This window comes from Otolemur garnettii, unplaced genomic scaffold (assembly GCF_000181295.1).
Source record: "Otolemur garnettii isolate 467f Iridium unplaced genomic scaffold, OtoGar3 scaffold00021, whole genome shotgun sequence".
Taxonomy (NCBI): Eukaryota; Metazoa; Chordata; class Mammalia; order Primates; family Galagidae; genus Otolemur; species Otolemur garnettii.
Window position 1 is genome coordinate 16,309,576 of NW_003852416.1, and position 11,510 is coordinate 16,321,085.

General features: G+C 43.4%; 2 protein-coding genes across 3 annotated transcripts in view; both read right to left on the bottom strand.

Annotated features, from left to right (window-relative positions):
- Positions 1 to 2,356, bottom strand: part of GSTO2 (glutathione S-transferase omega 2) — an 18,985-nt gene extending 16,629 nt beyond the window's left edge. For both annotated transcript variants that reach the window (XM_003787191.2, XM_003787190.2), the window contains exons 1-2: positions 2,319 to 2,356; positions 1,957 to 2,065 (exon numbers count right to left, since the gene is read on the bottom strand). In XM_003787191.2, coding sequence (XP_003787239.1) covers positions 1,957 to 2,065; positions 2,319 to 2,352 — 143 coding nt within the window. In that variant the 5' untranslated portion in view covers positions 2,353 to 2,356. The remainder of the gene's footprint in view (positions 1 to 1,956; positions 2,066 to 2,318) is intronic.
- Positions 2,357 to 10,105: 7,749 nt separating this feature from the next.
- The window catches only part of GSTO1 (glutathione S-transferase omega 1), a 14,551-nt gene continuing 13,146 nt past the window's right edge, over positions 10,106 to 11,510 (bottom strand). The window contains exons 4-5 of the mRNA XM_012803669.2: positions 10,962 to 11,068; positions 10,106 to 10,309 (exon numbers count right to left, since the gene is read on the bottom strand). Of these exons, the coding sequence (XP_012659123.1) occupies positions 10,156 to 10,309; positions 10,962 to 11,068 (261 nt within the window). The 3' untranslated portion in view covers positions 10,106 to 10,155. The remainder of the gene's footprint in view (positions 10,310 to 10,961; positions 11,069 to 11,510) is intronic.

The following is an 11,510-nucleotide window of genomic DNA, read 5'->3' on the forward strand; positions in this document are numbered from 1 at the left end:
AAAAAAAAAAAAAGAGGAACCAAAAGAACATGGTAAATGTTAACAGTTAAGAGCACATGTTCTGGCATCAGAGTGTCTAGCTTGGAATCATAGCCAAAGCGTTAACCTCTCTGTGTTCAGGGAGGATCCTTAATTGTAAAAGGGGGGCTAAGAATTGTACCCATCGCTTACCATCATTGTAATGATGAAATAAATGAATATATATAAAGTGTTTAGGGTAGTGTCTAATACATAGCATGTCATAACTTTTTTATTCTTCTTAACCATTATTATTAGAAGTTCTGGAAATAATATTGTTAATAGATAACAGTAAAGTTACCAGACACATGCACATGGGTGTTTAAAAAGGTTAAAGGAGACAAACAGGAACATTCTTTGCTCAGTGTAGAAACTTGTCTTAAAACCTAAAGGGGTGATGTCATCCAGAAGTGTTTCTTGGCTTCCTCCACAAAGGACATATGGCAATGTCTGGAGATGTTTTTTGGTTGTGATAACTAGGAGTGGTGGTTGACTTTTCTGGCTATCTAACAGGTACGGACAGAGATACTGCTAAGTATCCAGCAAGGCGTAGGACAGCACCCATGGCTCTGCCACAGGAAAGAATTATCTGGCCCAAAATGTCAGTAATGCCAAAGTTGAGAAATCTTGCCCTAAAAAATGTCTACATCAGTTCCTCAGATGACAGTTTGTTGCCAAATGGGCAAAACATCCAGTTATTGTTATTTTTCTCAAAAACAAGTAACCTTAGGGCCAGCTTGATCAGAACAAAAGGGAAGAATCTGGAAATATATGCCCTATACACACTTAACAAGGTAGAATTATATAATTTTATTTAAAACATATCTCTATTTGTATTTCTCTGACATCAGTCTGGACTCTGAAGTCACCCTGAGGATGGACTCTTCAAGAGGAGAGTCAGAAGCCTGCAGTGACATTCTCAGCTTCAGCTTGGATGCCAGCTGCTTCAGGTCACCCACATCCTTGCAAAGTCACTGGCCTTCCAAATCCAGACCTGCAGAAACTAGCCTTCTACAATTCCTTCTGGAAGGATATGTATACACTTGTCAGGTGTAGAGGAACCTTCCAGATACTTCTTCCTGGCCATTCCTTCTATTTCATTGCTTGGAATGATTGTTTGATCATTCAACAAATATTTTTTGAGCCCTCACTATGTGCCACACTACCTTCTAGGACATGAATAAAAGAGAGAGTCCTTATCCTCAAAAACTCATATTTAAGGGGAGGATAGAATGTGTGCATGTGGGGTGGGGGGAGGTGTTGACGGGCTAGAGGTAGGAAAGATGAACAAATAAGAAACTGTTGGATGCAGTTAGTACAATAAAGAACAGGCGCCTGTAATCCTAGCACTCTGGGAGGCTGAGGCCTGTAATCCTAGCACTCTGGGAGGCTGAGGCCGGCAAATGGCTTGAGCTCAGGAGTTCAAGATCAGCCTGAGCAAGAGCAAGACTCATATCTAAAAATAGCTGGATGTTGTGGCTGGTGCCTTTAGTCCCAGCTACTTGGGAGGATGAGGCAAGAGGATTCCTTGACCCCAGGATGCTGTAAGCTATGATGCCACGACACTCTACCCGGGGGACAAAGTGAAACTCTGTCTCAAAAAAGAAAAAGGAAAAGAAAGAACAGAGTTGACCTGGGCTGCAGGTGGGAGGCTACATTCCCTGGAGCAGCCAGCAGAGCCCTCCGTATGCGTTCTTCCTAGATGGAGGCGGTTCACCAGCCTATTATTCAGTTTGCTCTGCGGTAGCCTGGAAGTGTCACGTGCAGACATGGCTCCGAAAAGAGTTTTGCACTTAAGAAAAACTCTTTCTTTACTAAACATGTGTTGTCTTTGCCTCAGAAGAAAGTCACAGGGAGCCCTTTCTGAAATCTGAGCTGAACGTCGCAGATTTTACATATGTCCCCCGCTCCAGGGCCGGCTTGGCTCCCGCTTCTCACCTGATGCCTTTGGCCCTGAGGACAAGGCGCGTCCGGTGCGAAAAGGGGCAGAACCTCATGCTGTAGACGCGGATCAGGCCCTCCGGGACGGGCCCTGGGGGGCAGCTTCCTGCAGGGCGGCGGTGGGAGGGCGGAAAGAGAGGCTGCTTACCAGTGGGGAGAGGGGATCACTCGCTTCCCGGGAGGGAAGTGCGCTCCCACCGTCTCCCAAGTCCCAGAGAGCCCACTTGACGCTGGGCTCTGGCGTAGGAAGCCCTCCAAGTCCCTCCCCGCCCCCAGCCGAGGCCGGGCAGCCCCTTCTTCAGGGCCCACATCCCCAGTCACGCGGCGCCCCAGCCCAGGGATCCCCGTCGAGGACTCACCTTTCTCCAAAGCCTTGGTCGCATCCCCGGCCATAGTCTCCAGGCGTCTCCCCACGCTAACGCAGGCAGGCTCCGGGGAAGGCCGCACTCCGGCGCGCTCCGCCTGCCCCGAATTCAACACCTATTTGAATGAAGGGCTCTGGCCGGGCAGAGGGGAAAAGATCTGGGACAGACGCTGGGGTGATTAAGTCTAGGGAGACATCGCCCCACACTCAGAAGCCCAAGAATAGGGGCCTGCGAGGAAAAACAAAAAGAAATCTGAATGGTACTCCTTGCTTTAGACATGTGAGCGGGGCTTCCTCCCACCCCCACGAATCTGTGAAGAATGGGTATTTAAACCCCAACTCCCTTAGATTTCAAGGGAGTTTAATAAAAATTGACGAGGGTAACCATGACTTTTTCTTTCCCATTCTGAGTCCTCCCTCCCTCTTCCATCACTAAAACAAGTGGCCACATCTTCTATATATTAATATGTACAGCTTAAAAAGCTCCAGACTTTCTTAACAATAAACGGAGAGGAGTAGGGCACTGGCCCCATATGCCTGAGGTGCCCAGCCAAACAACAACAACAACAACAATATAACGGATAGAAAAGAAAAAGTTATTCGGATTGCATGCCCCTAAGAGTGAACGCCTCCTTAAATTTTTGCACTCTAGACACCTCACTGGCCTCACCCTAGATTTGGCCCTACTTGTGAGCTTTTACCCAAGCCCTGAAAAACTGGTACTGAAGAAAAATAAGATAGGTAGTAGCAAAGAACAATTTGTGAACTCTCCCTACCCCCATCTCCAGAATAAATTTCTGAGGAGACTCTAACTGCAGGACACATTGCCAACAGCCCAGAAATACCGAGGATACTTGCATAGATCTTCCATCTATATGAGATAAAGGAGGTAGCTGGCCTTGGCTTTGACCTCATAAGCTGAGATCTTGAATTTCAGCAGGTCGAAAAATAATTCCTTTAATTTTCCAGGATTGAGCTGAAGTGGAAATTACTTACAAATGTATATTATGGAATTGACAGGTAATAAAGGAAACAAAAGTCTTTTATTATGTGTCTCTCTCACATGACTCAATTTTCTTGTTGCTTCCCATAACATGTTAGTCAGGCAACTAGTATTACTCCTATTTTATAAAATAGAAAACAGCCGCAGAAAAATTAAATTACTTGCCCAAAGTGACTGGCCAGTAGGGTTGAAGAATTTTAAAAGCCCAAAGCCTAACTCTTTATCTTGGCTTCTAAAGCTGATAACAGTGTGGACATATAACTCCAGGAAATGAGACGGCACAGAATGGCTGCTCAACAAATGTTAGCTGAATATAAATAGCTTTCATTGAAATGCCAGAACCTAATTGTATTTTGGCCTTTGGAGTATCCAGAACTTCTTGGTCAACAGTACTAACATTTTTTGCTACTGAATAAGAATCTTTGAAAATCTTCAGAATAGTGACTCAACTTCTTTTTTTTTTTTTTTTGCAGTTTTTGGCCGGGGCTGGGTTTGAACCTGCTACCTCCAGCATATGGGGCTGGTGCCCTACTTCTTTGAGCCACAGGCGCTGCCCAAAGTAAAAGAAGCCATTTTCATTTTTGTTGTTGTTGTTACAGTTTAGCCAGGGCCGGGTTTGAACCAGCCACCCTCAGTATATGGGGCTGGTGCCCTATTCACTGAGCCACAGGTGCTACTGTTCAACTCCATTTTTTGCTAAGTAATTCAGTGATTTCATGTGAGATAAACTTAGAAAGAAATATGTCATGTGTTACCACTTTATGAGAATTGAAGAATGGCAAAAATGTTTAAATAAATGTTCTCTGAATAGAGAACACATGTATGTCAGCAAGAAATTTGGTGTTGGAAAAGGCAAATTTGTTCTTGACTTATTACACTGACAACTTTTCATTTAAGGAAATAAAGAACGCTGACACCTTTTCATTTGAGGAAATAAAGTAATAGAATAATAACTACTACTTGGAAGCTAATTTTGATCAAGAAGGACAAACTTAGATGGTAAAATAGAAGCAAGAAACCATGTTAGATTAGAACTCCAAATAGATAAATAGAAGATTTCTGGGCATAAAAATGTATCTCTCACATAAAGAAAGCAGATTTCAAGGAGTTGAGAGAAATATATCAAAAGGAAGGCCACAGAGGAATGTAAATCTCAAAATCAGAATAACTTATTACTAGCATGTATTTGGTGCCTTCTGTGTATTATTACCCCATATGATTCTTAAAAATAAACCTATCCCAGCTACTCGGAAGGCTGAGGCAAGAGAATTGCCTAACCCAGAGGTTGCTGTGAGCTGTGACTCTACAGCACTCTACCAAGGGCGACAAAGTGAGACTCTGTCTCTAAAGAAAAAAAAAACCCTATGAATGTTGTATTATTATCCCATTTTAAAAGATGAGTAAACAGAGATGCGCAAGGTTAGACCCTTGTCAAAAGTCTCAGAACTACTAAGTAGAAGAAAGAGGATTGGCTCGGCGCCTATAGCTCAACCGGCTAAGGCACCAGCCACGTACACCTAAGGTGGCGGATTCGAATCCCCAGCCCGGGCGCCAAACAGCAATGACAGCTGCAACCAAAAAATAGCCGGGCGTTGTGGTGGGTGCCTGTGGTCCCAGCTACTTGGGAGGCAGAGTCAGGAGACTCGCTTGAGCCCAGGAGTTGGAGGTTGCTGTGAGCTGTGATGCCACGGCACTCTGCCCAGGGGGACAGCTTGAGGCTCTGTCTCAAAAAAAAAAAAAAAAGAAAGAGGATTAGACCCTGGAAGTTTGACTCCTGGCAACACTCTCAAGCAGTACCTTAATCTGTACCAAATGCAATGGACTCAATGGTTGGCAAACGTTTTTTCCAGATAGTAAATACATTAGGCTTTTCAGGCCATCTGGTCTCAACTACTCAACCCTATCCTAGTCGTATAAAAACAGCCATAGATGGATATATATATAAACACACTCACACATACACTGTATTTTGTATTTTGACATTTTTTAACCATTTAAAAGTGTAAAAACCATGCTTAGTTCTCAGGCTATACAAAAACCAGTATTGACTAGATTTAGCCAGATGGCCATATTGTACCCATCTCTAGCCTATATTACAATGACTCCATTAGCAATGGCCAAACTAGGAATTCCATTTGTAAATTTGAAGATTCATGGACCCACCTTTCTACTGTGCCCAAACAGGATGTATTTCTATCAGGATGTACATAAAGGATGTATTTCTCTTTGATAGCATTCTTTTCCTAGAAGGCTTAAGTCATTAATCACCCATGACCAAAGATCCCCACATTTTCAAAACAGATCTGATGGCTGGAAACCTATTTGGAGTAGATTTCAGGTGGCTGGAAACCTATTTGGAGGCCTTATTACAATTTATTTTGTGCTTTTTTTCTCTCATTCGCACCCATTAAAGGAAACCAACTCCGAGAGTTGGAAATGTTGTTTATTAAAAGTATACTTTTTGGGGGGGCGGGGGCAATTTTTGGCCAGATCTGGGTTTGAACCCGCCCCCTCTAGCATATGGGGTTGGTGCCCTACCCCTTTGAGCCACAGGCGCTGCCCTAAAACCCCACCCCCCAAAAAAGATTAAAAGTATACTTGTAAGTGGGAAGTCAAGTTCTGCAATGCAAGTCAATTTAGTGTAGTTAGGGAAGCAACGATAGAAGGATTGAAACTGTTTTTCCTCTGAAGGGAATCAATATAGTGTCAAGATTCTCAGAACAGGCCCTGGAGCCAATTGGGCTGATTTTGAGATGTGGCTTTGGCATTTAGGCAACTAGCAAACATTTTTGACTTTCACTTGCATCACCTGCAAAATGAGAACACTAATTGTACCCACTTGATGGGAGTGTTGCATTGAATCAAATGGCACAGGACATCATTAGTATACTAAGAGTTCAGTGTACTTCAAAATTAATGATAAATGCTACTGAATAAGAATATATTTTTAATAGCATAATGCATTCCAGTTTTGTGTCCATAAAGATGAAATGCACTGCCATTTAGCGTTGCCAAGCACATTAGAATTAAAATTCAATTCACAGTACTTACTTCACCAGTTAGCAGTTTAATGCCAATTGAATGGGTTGAATGCTGCAGGCTACATTTCAGTAATGTGGTTTTTAATCTTACCCACAAACATTATTTTCCCTGGAAAGATTTAATTATGACCTTTAAGTTTATCCTTATTTCCCTTTCAAGACTCAATAAGAATGTGTTTGAAATCCTCTTTGCAAAGTTTCCTTCTATGTTTTTATTTCGTGTTTACACCTCTATTATAGTAACTCACTCAACACAAAACAAATTGTAATAAGGCCTTATTAAATCTACTCAGAATCGGTTTCCAGACACCTGAAATATAATCGGATCTGTTTTGAAAATGTGAGGATCTTTGGTCATGGGTGATTAATGACTTAAGCCTTCTAGGAAAAGAATGCCATCAAAGAAATAATTCCTTTATTTGAGTACATTTTGTGAAGAGAGACTAGTATTTGCATTTGGCAATTTTTCTTTTTTCTTTTTTTTTTTGAGACAGAGCTTCAAGCTGTCCCCCTAGGCAGAGTACCATGGCATCATAGCTCACAGCAACCTCCATCTCCTGGGCTCAAGCGAGTCTCCTGCCTCCGCCTCCCGAGTAGCTGGGACCACAGGCGCCCACCTGAACGCCTGGCTATTTTTTGGTTGCAGCCATCATTGTGCATTTGGCAATTTTTCAAGAAGTTTTTGTCATGCCAAGTCTCATAGTGGCAGAAACGGGAAGATGTTCCTTTTAATATTTCATAAGCCTAATTTAAATTAAACATTATTTTACTGGGTGCTCTGTTATTGTTCACCAAGTTCAAAGAGTTGGATAAGTGGGGCAAAAGGGTCTATTCTTAAATATGCCTATATTAGGGACTAGTTTTGAGAAGGTGAAGATCATAGGCAATCCTGTGTTCTAATGAAGATGTCTTGGAGACATATTACTAAAGCTGTCAGGGGAGGGACTTCATCCTGCCATGAGTTAAAGTTGAGTTCAAAGGAGGCTTTCTTTTTAAGTACTTGATTCTGCTATCCTATTCCTATTTTCCTTTACAATCTGAGGATACCCTTCCCCAATTATTTTTTACATTTGGATATAACATTTGAAAAAGCAAAAGCAAATTTTCAGGATCCTGAAATCAGCAAAAGTAAAGTATTTGTAAAATCAAACATAACAGATTGAATTTGGAAAAGGAACACTTTCTGTTAAATCTTAGGCATAATAGTGATGTGGTGAAAAAGGTAGATACAATCAGAGACTTGTTGAATAAAAAGAAACCATGCAGGCCAGGCTAGGTGGCTCATGCACCATGGGAGGCTGAAGCAGGTGGACTGCTTGAGCCTGGGAACTGGGAGACTGAGGAGGGTGGACTGCTTCAGCCCAGGAGTTGGAAATCAGCCTGAGCAAGAGCAAGACCCCGTCTCTATTAAAAATAGAAAAATTAGCTGAGCATAGTGGTGGGCACCTGTAGTCTCAGCTACTCCAGAGGCTGAGGCAAGAGGCTCGTTTGAGCCCAAGAGTTTGAGGTTTTTGTGAGCATGATGCCCACATAAAAGGGGGGGGGGAGAGAAAGAGAGAGACTGTGCAGTACCACGTGCGTGATCTTTTATCTCTAGAATGGTCTTTCAGACTCTAGCTGGATTTGAATGTCCTCTTCAGCATTTACTAGCTAGGTGACCTTGTGCAAATGCCAACTTTCTATGTCCTAATGTTCCATCTGCAATTTGGAGCTAATAGTACTAATACATCATGTGGTTTGGGAAGGTTTAATACAGACATTGGATGAGAAGCATTGAATGCTTATCATGTGTCTGTTACCTAATAAGCATTCAACATTAGCTGTTATTATTTTTATTATTATTTGGATGTAGCAGGGAAGATTTTCATAGTTTTCACAAAGACAAAGATATACCCCCAAACCAAATTCTCCTGCCTACTCGTGCCCTTAACCACGTGGCGTAGCTAAAGTAGCGGTGCCCTAGGAGGGGCTGCGAACTGGTGATCTGGGTTGGTTCTCCCCTGTCTCCACCCAAATTAGAAAAGTAAGAACAATTTAACAGGTGTAAAAACCTGTTCTTTATTCTTAGATTATATCCCTTGTGCTTTTTTTGTTTGTATCTGTGAAATTCTTTGATGTAAGAATACTGGCAAACGTTTGAAAGAGTTAGGCAAAATTTTAAGTTGGCAATCTTATCATGGAACCCAAAATTCGTGAAAATTTCAAGTTTCAGAATTGACCTCAAACTCCTCTTGCCTGTTTAGTTCGCAGGCCTGCCCGACCCACCCGGTGGGGGCGAAAAGAGACACACGTTCCAGGGACCTCAGCGCTCGGGACAGAAGACATTCTACCCGGAGCGGCCGCTGCCGCAGCCGAGAGGCGGGGCTCAGACGGGGACCGCCCCTCCGTACGCGATCCTACCCGCCAACTGGCCGCGGTGCCCGACGTTCCAGCCAATCCTCAAAGCTTTTGGAAGTGCCCGCCCAGCGCGCGGAGCTGAGCCAATAGGTGGCCGTGTTACATGCTCCTGGATTCCGGAGTTGCGGAGGGTCTTTGCTTTTGCTAGTAGCTGGCGGCAGAGGAAGACTGGTAACTTAGGTCGTGGAACTCAAGCACCAGACTCCACAGCCGACTGGAAATCCGCCGGGAGCCACCAGGTCAGAGCGGTCAGGGCAGGCGGACGGCGACAGAGGCAGTCCGCCGGAAGCCAAGGCGTGGGCGGCCGCCGAAGGTGGGCGGCAGCAGCCCTTTGTGAAGTCAGCGGTCTGTCTCTCGGGGGTGCCGCCCCCGTGTCACCTGCATCACGGCAGGGCCGGGGGCTCAAATAGAGACTTCGGGGCCACCCCACACTTGCTGACTCAGAAATGCAGCAGTGAGCCGTTGGCGATTGTTAAGCGCTCTTAGGTTTAAGAACTAATCATTTAGAGATTTTCCTCACGGGCAAACTTGAAAGTAAGTGGAGGGAATCAGACTGTTGGGGCGGGCCAACGGCCCCCTAATTCTGATGGCAAGAGTAGTGTGCTGAGTGGGTTCTCCAGATCTTTCTGCCAGCATCTGAAGGCCTCACTTAATCTGATGCTCTCCATTCTGCCCTACCTTCTCTTGAAGGTGATGTGAGAAACTCAGTCGGCTACATAGCTGTATGGAAGATGGCATAATATAGTACTTATTACTTCTCCAGCCTTATGTACTGAATTGACTGACGTGATCTACACATTGTGTAAATTACATATACGAAATACCAGCCATGTGCCCAGCACATGGGATTTGGTAGGAAGGATTTGAAGGGGTTAGAGATTGGAGTCTGGGAGACCAAAGAGAAGGCCACCCAGTCAGATAGCTTTAAGTAGTGTAGGTCTGGTCTTTAGTGGTCGGAATAGGAATAAGAGAGGGAGTGAAATTCAGTGATGGGAAGGAAAGGATGAGGAATTGCAAGTTTCTCAACTTAGAAACCAGAAGACAAGAAGCTTGAAAAGGCATCTCTTGAAATGGTAACAAGGTATCCAAGCAGAAATTTCCTATGAGCAGTTAGAAAGCTAGTCCAGATTTCACTAGAAATGATGATTTGGAGGTTTTCAGCATATGCCGTGACAGAACCATCAGAGCCACTTGAGCATCCTGCGATAGGAAATACATTTACATTTCTGTAGGGGGCCTTGAGAAGATCCACGGTTAGGTCATGATATCAAATGAGTCAGAGAAAACGATCCAGTGAGATGTGAGAGCACTTGGTAAAATAAAAGAATGTTATTACTCATATTAGTGAAGCAATATGTCAGTCATAGCTTTATTGCTAACTCCTGCCTCCTTCAGAGTCCATAGTCACAGGCCTCAGGGCTATTCTGTAAGTAGAGATCTATGAAACCTTTATAGCTCTTCGCATCAATTAAGAGGGCTGATGCTGTGGGATCTTCCTTCATGACTGCCATCCAGAGTCCAAGTTTTGAAGTACTGTCTATGCACCTGTGAGAGACAGAAAGGATGAAAGGTGTGACTAGCTCAACTGGAATGGCATCAGTCTCCCATATATCATCATGATCACTATGCAGTTCCATTTTGTTTTCCTCTAACCTTTTATCGTATTTCCTTAAAAGTATTTCTTTTTCTTTTCTTTTCTTTTTTTTTGAGACAGAGCCTTAAGCTATTGCCCTGGGTAGAGTGCTGTGGTATCACAGCTTACAGGAGCTCCAACTCCTGGGCTCAAGTGATTCTTCTGCCTCCGCCTCCCAAGTACCTGGGACTACAGGCACCCGCCACAATGCCCAGCTATTTTTTGGTTGCAGTTGTCATTATTGTTTGGCAGGCCCGGGCTGGATTTGAACCCGCCAGCTCTGGTATATAAGGCTGGCACCTTAGCCACTTGAGCTACAGGCGCCAATCCAGAAGTAGTAAATTTTGAAGCATTTTACTTCATGTCACAGGAATCCCCTATACCCTAGATATAGAAAGTAATGAGTGTAGGCATATGTGACATGCTCTGGATAGCCCAAGACTCTCCTGTCTGGTTTTTTTTTTTTCCACTCAGACCACTTGTATTAAATATTTTAACTTTTGTTTAGGAAAATACTATTTCAACAGTCCTTCTAAATTATACACAAACATTGATACGGCTTACTCATTTAACTCGCTTGCTTCCAGTCGTTCAAACCAGGGCCAGATGAGGTAATCAATCATAGATAGAGAATTGCCACCAAAGAATTTTGTCTTCTTATTAGCCAGAACCTGAACATTAAACAGCATAAGAGTACTTCTTATTTGTATATCTGGTAAGACTCATTATCAGAAATGATGAACACAAATTCAGTAGAACAGGAGAGAGCAGCAGCTTTTACTCTGACACATCCAAGTTGGGTTTTTGTCTGTTTAACCAAAAAGCTTAAAGAGCTTTAGAATCTTTTGGTCTGGGATGAAGCAAAATAAACTAGAAAATGGAGAAAAACTAAAACAAGCCGCAGAGTACGAGGTCTTTGTAATACAAAAGACTGGTATACAGAATATAGAAATAACTGCTGGGAATCAATGAGAAAAAGGAAAACAATACTTAACCTGGCGGGGAGATACCATGATTACAAGAAAAAGGAAAACAACCCATTAGAAAAATGAGCAAGGCTCGGCGCCTATAGCTCAACCGGCTAAGGCGCCAGCCACGTACACCTAAGGTGGC